Source organism: Salvelinus alpinus, chromosome 38 (assembly GCF_045679555.1).
Source record: "Salvelinus alpinus chromosome 38, SLU_Salpinus.1, whole genome shotgun sequence".
NCBI classification, from domain to species: domain Eukaryota; kingdom Metazoa; phylum Chordata; class Actinopteri; order Salmoniformes; family Salmonidae; genus Salvelinus; species Salvelinus alpinus.
The window spans coordinates 2933919-2954893 of record NC_092123.1 but is presented as its reverse complement, the minus strand read 5'-3'; the positions used below and the strand labels follow the sequence as shown (position 1 = coordinate 2954893).

The window sequence follows — 20975 nt, the reverse complement described above, 5'->3', positions numbered from 1 at the left end:
AACAAGTAAAAACATGACCGGCGATATATTACTGGCTAAACCAAGGCTTGGAAAGAGGTCGGTCCAACGTCATTCTTGCGTCCAGCGCAGGGTCCAAAGGAAAGCTACTTCCGGCCTTTGGTGTTTTATACAGGCCCTGATTGCGCAATCGACTCCATTCAAATTGTCACCACTTACTGACATCTAGAGGAAGGTGTAGGCAGTGTTTGTATCCTCATAGCATTCACAGGGACATTAAAACTGACCTGGGACCAGAGGCCAAGATTTCTGAAATCTCACTCCCTGTCAGGAAAAGTGCTGTAGATAGAGTTCTGTTCCACTCAGAGACATAATTCCAACGGTTATAGAAACTAGAGAGTGTTTTCTATCCAATAATAACAATAATATGCATATTGTACGAGCATAATTTGGCAATGTCAAAAAAATAAAAGTGCTAACAGCACCCCCTATTGACAAAAGCACCTGAATCAACACTATAAATGTTACACTGAAAAATCTACACTTGGTAAAACCGGCCAATTTGCTGTACCATACAATAGAAGGGAGTGTGCTGGTTCACTCACACTCCCTTCTATTCTCTTACTCTCTGCTCAGTAATATTGCAGAAAATACAAATTTGAAAGACAGAAATCATGGAAAAGATATCAACTCTCAGTACTGTTTATGTAAAATGATTAAGAGAATACCAGATACATGCACAAATATTCCCATTATAGGTACAGTTCAAAACATTCTCAGACCTATCTTTTTAAACTTATAAGATTACTCAAACTCCTGATGTTAAAGTGTAAACACTGAGGTAAACACTCATGCTCAGAAATAAAGAAAAATATTAAAATGAAAAAGCTTATTCAGATCCAGAAGGGTTTTTATGTAGAATCATTCTTGCCTTCCAAAGAATCCTTCTTGGCTTTCAAATAATCATTAAAAAAAAATCTTCCAAAAACAGTTATTAGTATAAAAAAGGTTCTAGGTAGAATCCTTTGCCTTTCAAAGAACCCAAGAAGGGTTCCAAGAAGGGCTCTTCAGATGAAAACGGTTCTTGGTAGAACTGCTCCAGAGTGGCGCAGTGGTCTAAGGCACTGCATCTCGGTGCAAGAGGTGTCACTGGGTTTGGCTGGGGTAGGCCATCATTGTAAATAACAATTTGTTCTTAACCAACTTGCCTTGTTAAATAAAAATACACCTCCACCAAGAACCGTTTTGGAAAACTTTTTTCTAAGAGTGTAGAAGTCAATGTCGTCAGAAGCACCCCAAGGGTGAATGAATAGTACTTCAACATCACATGGATATGCCCATAACATTGAATGACCGCCTCTGTACATTCGCTCATCTCAACAAGTAATGGAAACATTTCCTTGACATCTCCACCCTTACGACACAAAGCCAAAGAGACATGACTGACCGCTGGCAATACATCCTATTGGCTCTCAAACATCCAACCATCAATGCCATTAATGGGTCCATACCAAGCACCATTTCCAGCAACCCTGATCAAAACAAAGAGAAAACCGACTAAGATTGGGTGTGAAATTAGACTATGGTTGACAAACACGCTACAAAGCAGCAATACATACTGTAGCAGCAGCACCTAATGCATGGCCGAGCACCCTCTAGGTCAAACTAAGGCCACAGCATCATTCTCTCTCTGACTCCCTCGCCCGACCCTTACGTAACGTGTGTGCATGGGGCTTAATCAATGTTCATGTAGTAGCATTTCTGCATGGCTAACCTAACGTAGCAGGTGTAAAAGAAACGCTTGAACTGCGTTTCTTTCTTTCTGGCACGACAAGAAAAAAATGACTGTCGGGGGAGGTTCTTTTCTGCACTGTTGAACCAATCCAGTAAATGTGGAGGAGTTAAGATGGAGCGTTCCCTTGTTAACTTACAAAAGCGGAAGACGTATCACAGGCTCTCTTTCCATTGCATCCGGTTTTTGCCCTAAACCACAGAGGGTGATGCGTAACAGAATTCTGTATTGGACCAGGTCTAATTGTGGTCTTTAGTTATGCAGGGACCGCTATGAGTCATGACCATCATCTATCTGCTAACAGAGGAACAGGAACAATTCCTCTGGAAGAATGAGGAAAAAATGATGTCCTGAAATGTACAAGGGCTAAATGTTCCAACCTAAATCGCCAAAGTGCGAAAACGATAATTTCCCTGTACCAGTTTAAAAGAGGCTTTGAGAGAAGGAGAGAGCCAAGGTGGGTGTGCAGAGCAAGACTCCACCTTGTAAATGAATCAGTCTGACAGCAGCATTCACACTGCTGGGCTGTTTAGAAATTCAGATAGGCCTGATTTATTTTCATGCCCCATTCAATTATGGGATTGCCCACCCCACACTTTTGGCAGAGGTGCTTTTGAGGAACTGGGAGTGAGACCCTTATAAGAACAGCAGCTATAAAAATATTTCTCTCCAAAATTATATTTCTCCTGTCTGAACCGGCATACATAAAATAAATCAAAATACTAGCGAGCATAACATAGCTACGGAGGATCAATAGCGTCTAACAAATAGCTGGAGATTACGTTTTATCACAAGCACTTACAGTTTGGAAGGCTGCAATTTGGGCTGCACGTGTGCCAAATAAAGAACAGCTTGTTGCGTTGTGGCCAAAATCCTCCTTTGAAGGATTTTGGAACCTCTTACCCTGGCACTTGACTGTTAAATTCATGGGTACACAAGCAATGGCTGCCAGTCCTGACTTGAATGGGAACTACCATCTATGGATTATATTTCTATGGCTGGTTGCGGCTGTAAATTTACCTTTTGCAAATTTCAAAATACTTCATGTCAAAATTCGAAAGCAAACGCCCACTGCTGAAAAGAGAAGACTAATCTGAAGCTAACAAAAACATTTTCAACAATTAAGTGATTCTGAGCAAACAGCAGTATTTTTCAAAGTAGTTTATCTGAGATATTGGTACAAGCACATGGACCATCACAGATGAGTAGCCAATGCTTCATCTTCATAATTGGAAACAGTGCCTTTGGAAAGTATTCAGACCCCTCAACTTTTTCCACATTTTGTTACATTACAGCCTTATATTAATATATATTTTTTTTTTATCCTTCGAAATCTAAACACAATACCCCATAATGACAAAGCAAAAACAGGTTTTTAAACATTTTTGCAAATGTATTAAAAACAAAAAACAGAAATACCTTATTTACATAAGTATTCAGACCCTTTTCTATGAGACTAGAAATTGAGCTCAGGTGAATCCTCTTTCTATTGATCATCCTTGAGATGTTTCTACAACTTGATTGTGATGTGGTAAATCTAATTGATTGGACATTATTTGGAAAGGAACACACCTGTCTATTTAAGGTCCCACAGTTGACAGTGCATGTCAGAGCAAAAACCAAGCCATGAGGTCGAAGAAATTGTCCATAGAGCTCCGAGACAGGAGTGTCGAGGCACAGATCTGGGGAAGGGTACCAGAACATTTCTGCAGCATTGAAGGTCCCCAATAACACAGTGGCCTCCATCATTCTTAAATGGAAAAAAGTTTGGAACCACCAAGACTTCCTAGAGCTGGCCCCCAAACAGAGAAATTGGTTGGAGAAGGGCCGTGGTCAGGGTGACCAAGAACCCGATGGTCACTCTGACAGAGCTTTAGAGTTCCTCTGTGTAGGTGAGATAACCTTCCAGAAGGACAACCATCTCTGCAGCACTCCACCAATCAGGTCTTTATGGTAGAGTGGCCAGACGGAGCCACTCCTCAGTAAAAGGCTCATGACGCTCGCTTGGAGTTTGCCAAAAGGCACCAAAAGACTCTCAGACCATGAGAAACATGATTCTCTGGTCCGATGAATACCAAGCGTCACGTCTGGAGGAAACCTGGCACCATCCCTACGGTGAAGCATGGTGGTGGTGGCAGCATCATGCTATGGGGATGTTTTTCAGAAGCAAGGACTGGGAGACTAGTCAGGATCGCGGCAAAGATGAACGGAGCAAAGTACAGAGAGATCCTTAATGCTCCAGAGTGCTCAGGACCTTTGACTGGGATGAAGTTTCACCTTCCAACAGGACAACGACCCTAAGCACACAACCAAGACAACGCAGGAGTGCCTTCGGGACAAGTCTCTGAATGTCCTTGAGTGCCCCAGTCAGAGCCCGGACTTGAACCCGATCGAACATATCTGAGGATCTGCAGAGAAGAATAAGAGAAACTCCCCAAATACAGGTGTGCCAAGCTTGTAGCATCATACCCAAGAAGACTCGAGGCTGTAATCACTGCCAAAGGTGCTTCAACAAAGTACTGAGTAAAGGGTCTGAATACTTATGTAAATGTAATATATCTTTTAAGTAAAAAAAAAAAAAAAAATTATAGCAAAAATGTCTAAAACCTGTTTTCGCTTTGTCATTATGGGGTATTGTGTGTAGCTTGATGAGGGACGTTTCAAAAATATATATTTTAGAATAAGCCCATAACCTTACAAAATGTGGAAAAAGTCAAGGGGTCTGAATACTTTCCGAAGGCACTATATATCAGGGCTTCCGTTAGGAAAATCTGGCGCCGGACAAAATGACTGGGAAGGTTTTAATTTATCGGACATTTGATATATTTACCGGTCAATCATTTGCAATGGTTGCGTAACCGATTAGGGCGTCCACCCACGCAGCCAGCACTATCAATAAACAAGGGATTTTGGTCAAATGAGCTACATTTACATGTCCCTAAAAACAGTTTATAACAAATTACAAAACAGTATTCCTTGTGTTTTGATGTGTAGCATGTGCAAAACTTTATAGCCTATTGTTTTATTGGTTTTTACTTTCCTAAATAAAATAATTGTCCACTTCACGGTTCAGCTGTCAGAGCGTTGAGCACTACATGCATCAGGGGCATGCATAGGCCTATTGGCTTAGGTTAGGTGTCCACTGTATGATGTTTTTGTAATGAGAACTTGTTCTCAACTAGCCTACCTCGTTAAATAAAGGTGAAATAAAATTCAAATAAATGATATTACTATTACAAAAATATATATAAAGGAAGAGAAGCTTAGGCCCCAGAGAGAGAGAGAGAGAGAGAGAGACACACACACACACACACACACACACACACACACACACACACACACACACACACACACACACACACACACACACACACACACACACACACACACACACACACACACACACACACACACACACACACACACACACACACACACACACACACACACACTCTGTCTCTCTCTCTAAAGCACTAAAGCCTGTAAGGGCCTCCAATTACTCTGATCTAAGGGATGACCTCTCTCTGGGTCTGTGGGGGCCATTTTACATGTCAATGCCTGAAGAGGAAGCAATGAGAGCAAGTACAGCACCACTGGGAAGCATTAGAGAGAGACAGCCCTGCCAAGCCGAGGAATATCTGTGGGTGTACAGTAGTTCACAAGGTCAAGTGAGCGGTGAACACATGATGGGACTACTGTAGATCTGGGGATGACAAAAAACAAAGGCCAAGTGTCTTTCATACAAACCGGACATTTGATTTTGTTAATCTACACCAGACGCGTTCATAACACGCCTGTTAAAATATGAAAACTGTGAACCAACTATATTAATTTGGGGCCATGTTAAAACATTTAGCTAGTTGCTGTTGCTAGCTAATTTGTCATGGGATATGAACATTGGGTTATTATTTTACCTGACAAGCACACAGTCTTATTTTTAGCTGGTTATTTGAAGAATTTTGACACAGAGACATACAAAAACGTGTTTCTCTACTCCGACGATTAATCCATAGATAAAAAGGGAAAGGTAGTTAGTTAGTTATCTTTGATTCATCTCTCCGTGTTTGTCTTTCAAGCACCCACGTGGGTTTGTATCTTCCTAATATCCAATAAGGAATGGACTTGCAGCACGCAAAGCATCTCAAATAGATCCAAGTTGTATTTTAGCGCTTGGCTACGCAGAAGCTCGTTTACTAACACGAGCGGTGTGGGTGAAATGATTGAATAAAATGTATGTGCACATTTATTTTGCAACGCTCGCTCACATGCACAACGTGGCCGGTGTGGTTTGCATGTAACAGTATTACAAATACCAAGGTATCCCCACAACCAAAGGGAATTCCCCATGTATTAAACATTGCCAACACTTTTCATTTGTATTTATTTAACATTTATTTAACTAGGCAAGTCAGTTCAGAACAAATTCTTATTTACAATGACGGCCTATTCAGGTACTGCGTGGACGGTTGCTGGGATTAAAATAAATAATATATACAGTGGGGAGAACAAGTATTTGACACACTGCCGATTTTGCAGGTTTTCCTACTTACAAAGCATGTAGAGGTCTGCAATTTTTATCATAGGTACACTTCAACTGTGAGAGACTGAATCTAAAACAAAAATCCAGAAAATAACATTGTATGATTTTTAAGTAATTCATTTGCATTTTATTGCATGACATAAGTATTTGATCACCTACCAACCAGTAAGAATTTCGGGTCTCACAGACCTGTTAGTTTTTCTTTAAGAAGCCCTCCTGTTCGCCACTCATTACCTGTATTAACTGCACCTGTTTGAACTCGTTACCTGTATAAAAGACACCTGTCAACACACTCAATGAAACAGACTCCAACCTCTCCACAATGGCCAAGACCAGAGAGCCGTGTAAGGACATCAGGGATAAAATTGTAGACCTGCACAAGGCTGGGATGGGCTACAGGACAATAGGCAAGCTGCTTGGTGAGAAGGCAACAACTGTTGGCGCAATTATTAGAAAATGGAAGAAGTTCAAGATGACGGTCAATCACCCTCGGTCTGGGGCTCCATGCAAGATCTCACCTTGTGGGGCATCAATGATCATGAGGAAGGTGAGGGATCAGCCCAGAACTACACGGCAGGACCTGGTCAATGACCTGAAGAGAGCTGGGACCACAGTCTCAAAGAAAACCATTAGTAACACACTACGCCGTCATGGATTAAAATCCTGCAGCGCATGCAAGGTCCCCCTGCTCAAGCCAGCGCATGTCCAGGCCCGTCTGAAGTTTGCCAATGACCATCTGGATGATCCAGAGGAGGAATGGGAGACGGTCATGTGGTCTGATGACAAAAATAGAGCTTTTTGGTCTAAACTCCACTCGCCGTGTTTGGAGGAAGAAGAAGGATGAGTACAACCCCAAGAACACCATCCCAACCGTGAAGCATGGAGGTGGAAACATCATTCTTTGGGGATGCTTTTCTGCAAAGGGGACAGGACGACTGCACCGTATTGAGGGGAGGATGGATGGGGCCATGTATCACGAGATCTTGGCCAACAACCTCCTTCCCTCAGTAAGAGCATTAAAGATGGGTCGTGGCTGGGTCTTCCAGCATGACAACAACCCGAAACACACAGCCAGGGCAACTAAGGAGTGGCTCCGTAAGAAGCATCTCAAGGTCCTGGAGTGGCCTAGCCAGTCTCCAGACCTGAACCCAATAGAAAATCTTTGGAGGGAGCTGAAAGTCCGTATTGCCCAGCGACAGCCCCGAAACCTGAAGGATCTGGAGAAGGTCTGTGTGGAGGAGTGGGCCAAAATTCCTGCTGCATTGTGTGCAAACCTGGTCAAGAACTACAGGAAACGTATGATCTCTGTTATTGCAAACAAAGGTTTCTGTACCAAATATTAAGTTCTGCTTTTCTGATGTATCAAATACTTATGTCATGCAATAAAATGCAAATTCATTCTTAAAAATCATACAATGTGATTTTCTGGATTTTTGTTTTAGATTGTTGGGTTTTGTGGGTAATTGTCTATGTTTGTTGCTTGTCTATGCACTTACGTCGTTAGCTTCACGGTCGTTTGTTGTTTTGTTTAGTTTGTATTCAGTGTTCGTTTCGTGTTTTTCCCTTCTCTAAATAAAAGAGAATGTATTTTGAACACGCTGCGCCTTGGTCCTCTCTCTCACCCATAGACGATCGTGACAGAATTACCCACCTGAATCGGACCAAGCAGCGTGTAAAGCAGCAACGGGAGCAGCGCATAAAGGATTCATGGACATGGGAGGAGATATTGGATGGAAAGGGACCTTGGGCACAACCGGGAGAATATCGCCTCCCTCGTGAAGAGCTGGAGGCAGCTAAAGCCGAGAGGAGGCGATATGAGGAGGCAGCACGGAAGCAAGGCTGGAAGCCCGCGAGTACAACCCAAAAATGTCTTGGGGGGTGGCTAAAAGGGGGTGTGGCGAAGTCAGGTAGGAGACCTGCGCCTACTCCCTGTACTTACCGTGGAGAGCGAGAGTACGGGCAGACACCGTGTCACGCAGTAGAGCGCATGGTGTCTCCTGTACGTGTGCATAGCCCGGTGCGGTACATACCAGCTCCTCGTATCGGCCGGGCTAGATTGAGTATTGAGCCAGGTGCCATGAAGCCGGCTCAACGCGTCTGGTCTCCAGTGCGTCTCCTCGGGCCGGCTTACATGGCACCAGCCTTACGCATGGTGTCCCCGGTTCGCCTACATAGGCCGGTGCGGGTTAGTCCACCTCCCCGCACTGGTCGGGCGACGGGGAGCATACAACCAGGTAAGGTTGGGCAGGCTCAGTGCTCAAGGGAGCCAGTAAGCCTGCACGGTCCGGTATTTCCGGCGCCACCTCCCCGCCCCAACCCAGTACCACCAGTGCCTACACCATGCACCAGGCTTCCTGTGCGTCTCCAGAGCCCTGTTCCTCCTCCACGCACTAGCCCTATGGTGCGTGTCTCCAGCCCATTACCACCAGTGCCTACACCACGCACCACGCCTCCTGTGCGTCTCCAGAGTCCTGTGCGTCCTGTTGCTGCTCCCCGCACTAGCCCTGAGATGCGTGTCCCCAGCCCGGTACCACCAGTGCCGGCACCACGCACTAGGCCTAATGTGCGTCTCCAGGGTCCAGTATGCCCTGTTCCTTCTCCCCGCACTAGCCCTGAGATGCGTGTCCCCAGCCCGGTACCACCAGTGCCGGCACCACGCACTAGGCCTAATGTGCGTCTCCAGGGTCCAGTATGCCCTGTTCCTTCTCCCCGCACTAGCCTGAAGGTGCGTGTCCTTAGCCCGGTACCTCCAGTTCCGGCACCACGCACCAGGCATACAGTGTGCCTCAGCCGGCCAGAGCTGCCCGTCTGCCAAGCACCGTCAGAGCTGCCCGTCTGCCAAGCACCGTCTGAGCTGCCCGTCTGCCAAGCACCGTCTGAGCTGCCCGTCTGCCAAGCACCGTCTGAGCTGCCCGTCTGCCAAGCACCGTCTGAGCTGCCCGTCTGCCAAGCACCGTCAGAGCTGCCCGTCTGCCAAGCACCGTCAGAGCTGCCCGTCTGTCCCGAGCCGTCAGAGCTGCCCGTCTGTCCCGAGCCGCTAGAGCCGTCTGCCAGACAGGATCAGCCAGAGCCGTCCGCCAGACAGGATCAGCCAGAGCCGCCCGCCAGACAGGATCAGCCAGAGCCGTCCGCCAGACAGGATCAGCCAGAGCCGTCCGCCAGGCAGGATCAGCCAGAGCCGTCCGCCAGACAGGATCAGTCAGAGCCGTCCGCCAGACAGGATCAGCCAGAGCGTCCGCCAGACAGGATCAGCCAGAGCCGTCCGCCAGACAGGATCAGCCAGAGCCGTCCGCCAGCCATGAGCAGCCAGAGCCGTCAGCCAGCCATGAGCAGCCAGTCGCCAGCCAGCCATGAGCAGCCAGAGTCGCCAGCCAGCCATGAGCAGCCAGAGTCGCCAGCCAGCCATGAGCAGCCAGAGTCGCCAGCCAGCCATGAGCAGCCAGAGTCGCCAGCCAGCCATGAGCAGCCAGAGTCGCCAGCCAGCCATGAGCAGCCAGTCGCCAGCCAGCCATGAGCAGCCAGAGTCGCCAGCCAGCCAGGATCTTCCAAAGCCGCCAGTCAGCCAGGATCTACCAGAGCCACCAAAGCGGGTATTGACAATGGTGGAGTGGGGGCCACGTCCCGCACCCGAGCCGCCGCCATAATAAGGCCCACCCCGGACCCTCCCCTTCAATGTCAGGTTGTGCGGTCGGAGTCCGCACCTTTGGGGGGGGGGGGGGTACTGTCACACCCTGGCCTTAGTTATCTTTGTTTTCATTATTATTTTAGTTAGGTCAGGGTGTGACATGGGGAATGTATGTGTTTTGGTTTGTCTAGGGATTTGTACGTTTAATGGGTCAGTGTCTTGTCTAGGTGTTTGTATGTCTATGGCTGCCTAGATTGGTTCTCAATTAGAGGCAGCTGTGGTTTATTGTCTCTGATTGAGAGCCATATTTAAGGCAGCCATAGGCAGTTGGGTTTTGTGGGTAATTGTCTATGTTGAACGTTTGTTGCTTGTGTGATGCACTTACGTCGTTAGCTTCACGGTCGTTTGTTGTTTTGTTTAGTTTGTATTCAGTGTTCGTTTCGTGTTTTTCCCTTCTCTAAATAAAAGAGAATGTATTTTGCACACGCTGCGCCTTGGTCCTCTCTCTCACCCATAGACGATCGTGACACATGTGCCCTATAAGGAGCATTGGTGGCACATCTGATGGCCGTATGGTAAAGAACATCTAGCCGCTCGAGAGCACCCTTACCTGCCATAGACAGGTTACTCACTTGGTTCAGCTTTGGCAGGAGACGTGTGGTTGAGTCCCTCCAGAGAGTCATTGCTGTCCTCCTCCAGGATGTAGTCAAAGTTGAGGATGAACATCATGACCATGCCCTCCTCGTTCTTCACTGGGATGATGTGGGTGTTACACAGGAAGTCAGAGCCTACGGGACAGGAAACAGGAAAAAGAGACACAGGTTTCACACTAGAGTTGATGCTCATTGACATTTAGATATCTTTGTTCAAATAGGATGGTTTGGATAAAGGAAGGTGGGGAAAAAAGAGAACAGAAGGGAAAGGTCAAGAGAGAAATGTTTCTGGTGTGTGATCTTCTCAAATATTGATATACATCTTTGGAAAAAATTTCCTCATTTGGCAAACATTGTGTTATTCCAAACTAAAGGTATTTAGTAAGAAGCCCTATATGAATTCAATCAATTATTATCAGAAGTATGTTGAGGCTGGTAAAACATTATTACTGTTAACATTATACTATCCAAAGAGATTCTCATTGTCAAATGCATTCAGTCTTCCTCCCTAATTCTTAGTCCCTTCCTGTGGATGAGCGATCACTGAAACCCCAAAATGGATTGTGTTAATACCAATTATGGTTCGATGCAATCAACCTAATCTCTGTCTCATTAAGGACATTTAAGTCATCACCGGGACTCAAATAAACGAGACGACGTCATCCCTTCAAGTGTAATTAACATGTTAATGTTCCCCATTCATCACAAGGCAGCATCGCCCCAAGAGTTAGTGGTGGTTTGTGATCGAAGCCCAGTGGGCAGGGTATGGACGGCGCATCCCGTATGAAAAAGGAAAACGATGCACTTCAAACACTCTGGGTTAAATTGAGATTGAAATAGCAGACAACAACACTAAAACAGTCCCACAGGTGTATTTCAAGCACACTGAAAACCCTGAATGTGCATTACAAATGATAAGCCATGCAGTACGCTTCCATTGGTCACTGTGTCAAAATGAATGAGGGACACTGAGAGATGAGAGTGAAGACAAATAGATTATGTTAAACTTTTCCTCTGCCTACAATGGAGGTGGAATCTCTGTCATGGCCTGTGTCACAGGCGTATGTTTTATATATCGATCATATGGCATCTCTTCTCTTAAAGTGCTTCTCTCTCAAGCGCATGCAGATCAAAGTCCTGCTGTCACCGCCAGCCTATTAATAGCTCAGCATGGTCCCACGAGGCAACCAGCCCTGACAGTTTTACGCCATGAAAAACACACATTACCGCCAGGAAACACACACATTTACATTTCACCAGACACTCTTATTCAGAGTGACTTACAGTAGTGAGTGCATACGTTCTAATACCTCTTTCATACCGGTCCCCCGTGGGAATCGAACCCACAACCCTGGTGCTGCAAGCGCCCTGCTCTACCAACTGAGCTACAAAAACACACACATACTTACCACACCAACAAACACACACTTACAACACACAAACGTAGACACACACTTACAACACCAACAAACACCCACTTACAACACACACACAAACGCAGACACACACACACACACACACACACACACGCACGCATGCAAGTAAGCACACACATACACACACACACGACCAAGAAACACTACCCTGTCCCCTCCTGTCTGTGTCACCAAACAACAACAACAACACCAGCGACCGACCAATGTTCTCCCCTCATTGGGGCTTCATAATCTATTTGGGGCCCCAGAATTCTCTAGGCCCTAATAGTAAGTCAGTGCCAGCAATATAGGACAGAGCCACAAATTAAAGGGGAAACAGGATTTACTATACAGCCTTTGTGTTATTTCGGTGGGTAGCGTTTGTACAGTATAAATTAATGTGTATGGAGACAGGGGTGTGTGTGGAGGCTGGGGTGTGTATGGAGGCTGGGGTGTGTGTGGAAGCTGGAGTGTGTGTGGAGGCTGGGGTGTGTATGGAGGCTGGGGTGTGTGTGGAGGCTGGGGTGTGTGTGGAGGCTGGGGTGTGTGTGGAAGCTGGGGTGTGTATGGAGGCTGGGGTGTGTGTAGAAGCTGGGGTGTCTGTGGAGGCTGGGGTATGTATGGAGGCTGGGGTGTGTGTGTTGTGATGATAATGATGGTGCTTTATAAACATGTCATCGTGTAATCTGGACTGACCTTGGTGACACTAGATTTGCATGTCTGTCTTTGCATGTGGTGTGCTTCTGTGTGTGTCTGAGTGTGGCTCTGCGTTGTGGCGTGTGTGGGTTAAATCAATCTCTCTCAAGTTCAAATTATTCAAATGAGAGTTATTATCACGAAGGAGTCATGAATGGACCAATCCCATATGTAGCACTGCAGAAATCCCATATCAAGCACGGGGTACAAATGCATGCAAAATACAAGCACACTCTATCCACCTGTCTGTCTGTCTGTCTGTCTGTCTGTCTGTCTGTCTGTCTGTCTGTCTGTCTGTCTGTCTGTCTGTCTGTCTGTCTGTCTGTCTGTCTGTCTGTCTGTCTGTCTGTCTGTCTGTCTCTCTCAGTCCCTCTTCCTTTCCCAGCCCTATCTTCATCTACCTCTCTATCCCCCCCCCTCTCTCTCTCTGTGATGTGAGAAATAAGATATCCACCCAGTTTTCAGGAAGACACCTGATGTATTATAAACAGACTGATCAAAAGATCACCGCAGGTGCTGATGCTAATTTCTGCTTGTCCGCCTGCATATTCAGTCTCAACAGCAGATCTGACACACACACGCACGCCCACACACGCACGCACGCGCCCACACACACACACACGCGCCCACACACACACACACGCGCCCACACACACACGCGCCCACACACACACACACACACACACACACACACACACACACACACACACACACACACACACACACACACACACACACACACACACACACACACACACACACACACACACACACACACACACACACACAGCCTACCAGTGGCACTAATTAGGCGGATGTTCCCTGTCCAACTAAATGTAATAGGCCATGATGAAGCTGATTTCCATGGTGCTATGTAATGGGAGAACACACCTGTAAATACAATACATCACTGAGGAAGATCAGGGCCTGTATTCATGAAGTGTCTCAGAGTAGGATTGCTGATCTACGATCAGGTCCTCTCTGTCTGTTCAATCTTGTGAAAATGGGCGCTGGTCTTTACAGTATTGTACCTAGTGGGTATTTCTGTATACAGTAACATACAACCGCAGTATTGGAAACTTACTATAGTACAATTCCGCCTATCTTGTTTAGTTAAAAAATAACATGAACATATTTTTGGGATTCAGGTAATGATTTAGCATTTGAACGATTTAACGTTCTTCCTCCCCCTACAATCTCTCTCTACTTAGTCAGAGGAGGGGGCTGAAATCAGCTGTTTCCAGCTACAATAGTAATTTACAACATTAACAATGTCTAGCTAGTGATGGCCAAATGTTATGGCTATACATGCCACAGCAGATGTAAATGACAGGAAGAGAGAAAAGACAATGTGTTTTTATTCAAATTACATTGACGGTAGTTAATTGAAAAGCAACAATGATCTCACAAATTCAAGATACATCGATGTTTTTTATTTTTTTTATTTTTTATTTTACCGTTATTTTACCGTCCAACTGCAGCATTCGCCACGTTGAGAAAAGTTCAGGAAAAGGACGATTCCTAATAATTTATGTTATTTCTCCTATCCCAGTCAAGTTTTCGACGTCTAGTGTAAATGAGTCAGAAACATTTTCAACTGCTACTGTAGTGACTGAAGCCTTGAAATCCATTTGATGAACAACATGGGCTTTGGGAGTGTGTTCCATCGTTCTGAGTTGAAAGGTTGTGTGTGTGTGTGTGTGTGTGTGTGTGTGTGTGTGTGTGTGTGTGTGTGTGTGTGTGTGTGTGTGTGTGTGTGTGTGTGTGTGTGTGTGTGTGTGTGTGTGTGTGTGTGTGTGTGTGTGTGTGTGTGTGTGTGTGTGTGTGTGTGTGTGTGTGTGTGTGTGTGTGTGTGTGTGTGCGTGTGAATACACAACAAAGTGTCCTATGTGTGCTTACTGCTCATAATTAAATATAGCATTTGGGGAAATTTCCGTTTCAAGATGCTGGAAAATGTCATTAGATTCTATTTCCACTATCAATAATTAAAACAATGGTGTTCATCAAGAGGCTCCATCGCAGCAGCTGAAGCACACAGGCAGTCAGTCCCTGGTCCCTTTAATAGAGAATCATCAACCCTGTCAAGTCATCTTCTCTCTCTGTCTCTCTCTCTCTCTCTCTCTCTATCTCTCTGTCTGTCTGTCAGTCTCTCTCTCTGTCCCCCCCCCCTCACTCCCTCTCCCCCTCCATCTCTGTCAGTTCCACAGCTTCTACCAACTACACTACAGTACAACAACCCACCTAGGAGATAATTGCGTATGGATAGTTCTTGACAGATGGTTCCATAGATAGGTATATACTGTGAACGTCCCTGCAGTGGGAGTCATTTTAGATTGCACTCTCAGAGGACAGGGACGGTGGTGGGAAGTTAGAGTAGCGGGAGGTAGGGAAGTGACACTGATGAGAGCTGAGGCGTGCAGCAATGGTGGAGCTAACTGATGGTTGGTACCGTATTGGCCTGAGGGCAGAAACCACAGTAGAAGCTAATTCCTGACAGCTGCCAGTGCAGGGGAGAGGGAGAGAGCTGTTTCAGGAGCTGCTCGGGACAAGATTATTTCACCTCCGTAGTGAAAATCGCAGTCCCTCTTCTAGTTAACCTGTGGACTGTACAGTACCGCACTTCAATTCCAAGTTGTCGTCGCGATTAGATGTTTTTAAGGCAATTGACAAGGAAAGGAGGAAGGAGAATCCACATGCTGCTTGGTCCTTTTTGATCTGCGTATCATTTCCTACTCCAGCACCCGCATGTTGGATGTGCATGTTCCTCCTTTCTCTTCAATTGTCAAAGCTTCCTTAATGGTCGACTAGACGCTTTCCGCCCACCTTCAGAGAGAGAGAGAGAGAGAGACACTCAAGCAGCCCATGGAGGCTCCAGAAATGTAATCCTCCCTCCAGGGGACATTTAAAAACACAAAGAGAGGAGAGCAACTGATCCTGGAGGGAAGGGAATGCGTTACTCTAGCCCAGGGTTTCCCCTATGTCCTAACTCCATTAGGCGGGCCCCTCCCATGCAGCTCTGTGTCCTTGCTCTGGTTTGTATTCGCTAATGCACAACGTAGCAAAACGCTTCGCAACTAAAAAACAAGCGTTTGTTATTGGACCGGTTCAGGTAGTTGCTCCCTGTTTCCGTCCATTTTTCTTTAGTTTGGTGCCTGGTAAATACGACCCTGTCTATGTCCTCAATGGATTGATGAGGTGATGCTACTTTTGTTTTTGTTCCGTCTGTTGGATGCATTCAGCACCATACAGTGCCCCTGCAAACGCAAATGGCCGACTTGAAGATGACACAGACTGACCAGGTGAATCCAGGTGAAAGCCATGATCCCTTATTGATGTCACTTGTTAAATCCACTTCAATCAGTGTAGATGAAGGGGAGGAGACAGGTTAAAGAAGGATTTTTAAGCCTTGAGACAATTGAGACATGGATTGTGTATGTGTGCCATTCCCGAAGGTGAATGAGCAAGACAAAATATTTAAGTGCCTTTGAACGGGGTATTGTAGTAGGTGGCAGGCACACCGGTTTGTGTCACGAACTGCACTCTGCTGGGTTTTTCACACTCAACAGTTCCCTGTGTGTATCAAGAATGGTCCACCACCCAAAGGACATCCAGCCAGCTTGACACAACTGTGGGAAGCATTTGAGTCAACATGGGCCAGCAACTCAATATTAGAAAGGTGTTCCCAATGTCTGGTATACTCAGTGTATACATCATCACACTCCAGACAAAATCAGACTAGTCACATGCTGGCGCTACATAGGCGTTGCATAAAGCATAAGCTACCATTGTTTTTCCAAAGAGGCTGATTTACACTTGAGTAGTCTTCAACATACGACATGCTCATTTCAGTATTTTACAGATGTTGAAATGTAGAGGACACCTGCTGGAAATGTGTTGGCTTCTAGCTATTTGTACCTAACACATACACAATACAGTATCTTTTTCATTCAATGTCACTTCTTCACCGTTTTACCGAGTCCAAACTTTCAAGTAAGGAAAGTCTATGGCCGTGTCCGAATACCCGCACTTGTCCATGTCTTTAGTCCATGTTTTGAGTGTCGAGCACTGAAACACGGTTATCATACAGCTCATAGCCTTCCTTTGGAGAGTAACGCTTGACGCAGGTTCAAATGGACAGAAATGAGGAGAAATAGCAAGCAGTAAATGTCAGCGTTTTGCCAATGCAAATGTGGGCGTCAACTCTAATGGAGAAGAATGGCAGAAATGATGAAGGGATGAAATAGGTCGGGGTGCCCGGGGCGTTCTCTTATGGCATTGGAGGGTTGGCTGATTTGATCTCCGTCAAAGGCCGTCCTTGGGCTGGGCTAAAGTGTGGATGCCAGCTTGGCATTTAGCATTAGTAATGGACTGGTGACTTCCTGTGAGGCAAGCCCAAAGTTGGGTAGGATACTTTCTAAATGTAATCCGTTACAGTTACTAGTTACCTGTCCAAAATTGTAATCGGTAACATAACTTTTGGACTCCCCAAACTCAGTAACATAATCTTATTACATTCAGTTACTTTTAGATTGCTTTCCCCTTAAGAGGCAGAGAAGAAGACACAAATGTATGTTACCCAATTGAACGACATCTATTGCAGGATAAATCTATGTTAAAGTTTACATAGCAGGCCATATATGGATGTTACATTTTACTTTATGGGTTGGTTATGTAGGCTTCTTCTAACCCTACTACATATAATAATACGATTAAATGATATCTTTACATTAAAAACCAAAGTCAGAATTCTGCTCATTCCATTAAATGTTATACCACTTGATCTTCAAGAATAGGACTTGGAAATATGGCAGTATAGATTAGCCACATTTTCTTACCTGAGCATAACCCCAAAACTAAGGACTCATTAGCCAGCCTAACTCGGTTTATGATTTCGTTGTCATGGAGGACTGACTGGGCTCATTGATAAGAGTTTAAAAATAAATGCTGCACTCATGGAATGGCATTCTTTAAGCACAACTGAAAAGTGCTATTTACATGTGAAAAATGAATGACATACGCTTCATTTGCTTTAGGCCTATCGTTTAAAGTGTACAGTCGTGGCCAAAAGTTTTGAGAATGACACAAATATAAATTTTCACAAAGTCTGCTGCCTCAGTTTGTATGATGGCAATTTGCATATACTCCAGAATGTTATGAAGAGTGATCAGATGAATTGCAATTCATTGCAACGTCCCTCTTTGCCATGCAGATTAACTGAATCAAAAAAAAACATTTCCACTGCTTTTCAGCCCTGCCACAAAAGGACCAGCTGACATCATGTCAGTGATTCTCTCGTTAACACAGGTGTGAGTGTTGACGAGGACTAGGCTGGAGATCACTCTGTCATGCTGATTGAGTTCGAATAACAGACGGGAAGCTTCAAAAGGAGGGTGGTCCTTGGAATCATTGTTCTTCCTCTGTCAACCATGGTTACCTGCAAGGAAACACGTGCCGTCATCATTGCTTTGCACAAAAAGGGCTTCACTGGCAAGGATATTGCTGCCAGTAAGATTGCACCTAAATCAACCATTTATCGGATCATCAAGAGCTTCAAGGAGAATGGTTCAAATGTTGTGAAAAAGGCTTCAGGGCGCCCAAGAAGGTCCAGCAAGTGCCAGGACCGTCTCCTAAAGTTGATTCAGCTGTGGGATCGGAGCACGACCAGTACAGAGCTTGCTCAGGAATGGCAGCAGGCAGGTGTGAGTGCATCTGCACGCACAGTGAGGCGAAGACTTTTGGAGGATTGGCTGGTGTCAAGAAGGGCAGCAAACATCAGGGACAGACTGATATTCTGCAAAAGGTACAGGTATTGAACTCTGATGACTCCCCTTTCCGATTGTTTGGGGCATCCGGAAAAAAGCTTGTCCGGAGAAGACAAGGTGAGCGCTACCATCGGTCCTGTGTCATGCCAACAGTAAAGCATCCTGAGACCATTCATGTGTGGGGTTGCTTCTCAGCCAAAGGAGTGGGCTCACTCACAATTTTGCCTAAGAACACAGCCATGAATAAAGAATGGTACTAACACATCCTCCGAGAGCAACTTCTCCCAACCATCCAGGAACAGTTTGGTGACGAACAATGCCTTTTCCAGCATAATGGAGCACCTTGCCATAAGGCAAAAGTGATAACTAAGTGGCTCGGGGAACAAAACATCAATATGTTGGGTCCATGGCCAGGAAACTCCCCAGACCTTAATCCCATTGAGAACTTGTGGTCAATCCTCAAGAGGCGGGTGGACAAACAAAACCCCGCAAATTCTGACAAACTCCAAGCATTGATTATGCAAGAATGGGCTGCCATCAGTCAGGATGTCGCCCAGAAGTTAATTGACAGCATGCCAGCATCCGGCGCCGACAGAAATGGCCGCCTCGCTTCGCGTTCCTAGGAAACTATGCAGTATTTTGTTTTTTTACATGTTATTTCTTACATTGGTACCCCAGGTAATCTTAGGTTTCATTACATACAGTCGGGAGGAACTACTGAATATAAGAGCAACGTCAACTCACCATCATTACGACCAGGAAAATGACTTCCCCGAAGCGGATCCTGTGTTTTGCCTTCCACCCAGGACAATGGATCTGATCCCAGCAGGCGAACCTAATCAACGTCGCCGTAAAATGGGCAAACGAAGCGTTCTTCTGGTCAGGCTCCGGAGACGGGCACATCACGCACCACTCCCTACTCGCCAATGTCCAGTCTCTTGACAACAAGGTTGATGAAATCCGAGCAAGGGTTGCCTTCCAGAGAGACATCAGAGACTGTAACGTTCTTTGCTTCACGGAAACATGGCTCACTCGAGAGACGCTATCGGAGTCGGTGCAGCCAGCTGGTTTCTTCACGCATCGCGCCGACAGAAACAAGCATCTTTCTGGTAAGAAGAGGGGCGGGGGGGTATGCCTTATGATTAACGAGACGTGGTGTGATCATAACAACATACAGGAACTCAAGTCCTTCTGTTCACCTGACTTAGAATTCCTCACAATCAAATGTCGACCGCATTATCTACCAAGGGAATTCTCTTCGATTATAATCACAGCCGTATATATTCCCCCCCAAGCAGACACATCGATGGCCCTGAACAAACTTTATTTAACTCTATGTAAACTGGAAACCATGTATCCTGAGGCTGCATTCATTGTAGCTGGGGATTTTATCAAGGCTAATCTGAAAACAAGACTCCCTAAATTCTATCAGCATATCGATTGCGCAACCAGGGCTGGTAAAACCCTGGATCATTGTTATTCTAACTTCCGCGACGCATATAAGGCCCTCCCCCGTCCTCCTTTCGGAAAAGCTGACCACGACTCAATTTTGTTGCTTCCAGCCTACAGACAGAAACTAAAACAAGAAGCTCCCGCGCTCAGGTCTGTTCAACGCTGGTCCGACCAATCTGATTCCACGCTTCAAGACTGCTTCGATCAAGTGGATTGGGATATGTTCCGCATTGCGTCCAACAACAACATTGACGAATACGCTGATTCGGTGAGCGAGTTCATTAGAAAGTGCATCGGCGATGTCGTATCTACAGCAACTATTAAAACATTCCCAAACCAGAAACCGTGGATTGATGGCAGCATTCGCGCAAAACTGAAAGCGCGAACCCCTGCTTTTAACCGGGCAAGGTGACCGGAAACATGACCGAATACAAACAGTGTAGCTATTCCCTCCGCAAGGCAATCAAACAAGCTAAGCATCAGTATAGAGACAAAGTAGTTGCAATTCAACGGCTCAGACACAAGAGGTATGTGGCAGGGTCTACAGTCAATCACGGATTACAAAAAGATAACCAGCCCCGTCGCGGACCAGGATGTCTTGCTCCCAGACAGACTAAATAACTTCTTTGCTCGCTTTGAGGACAATACAGTGCCACTGACACGGCCCGCTACCAAAACCTGCGGACTCTCCTTCACTGCAGCCGACGTGAGTAAAACATTTAAACGTGTTAACCCTCGCAAGGCTGCAGGCCCAGACGGCATCCCCAGCCGCGTCCTCAGAGCATGCGCAGACCAGCTGGCTGGCGTGTTTACGGACATATTCAATCAATCCTTATCCCAGTCTGCTGTTTCCACATGCTTCAAGAGGGCCACCATTGTTCCTGTTCCCAAGAAAGCTAAGGTAACTGAGCTAAACGACTACCGCCCCGTAGCACTCACTTCCGTCATCATGAAGTGCTTTGAGAGACTAGTCAAGGACCATATCACCTCCACCCTACCTGACACCCTAGACCCACTCCAATTTGCTTACCGCCCCAATAGGTCCACAGACGACGCAATCGCAACCACACTGCACACTGCCC

General features: G+C 45.9%; 1 protein-coding gene across 4 annotated transcripts in view; it reads right to left on the bottom strand.

Moving 5' to 3' along the window:
- Positions 1–20975, bottom strand: part of LOC139566517 (voltage-gated inwardly rectifying potassium channel KCNH7-like) — a 97984-nt gene that overhangs the window by 66158 nt on the left and 10851 nt on the right. For all 4 annotated transcript variants that reach the window (XM_071387816.1, XM_071387817.1, XM_071387818.1 and 1 more), the window contains exon 3: positions 10548–10703. In XM_071387816.1, the coding sequence (XP_071243917.1) occupies positions 10548–10703 (156 nt within the window). The remainder of the gene's footprint in view (positions 1–10547; positions 10704–20975) is intronic.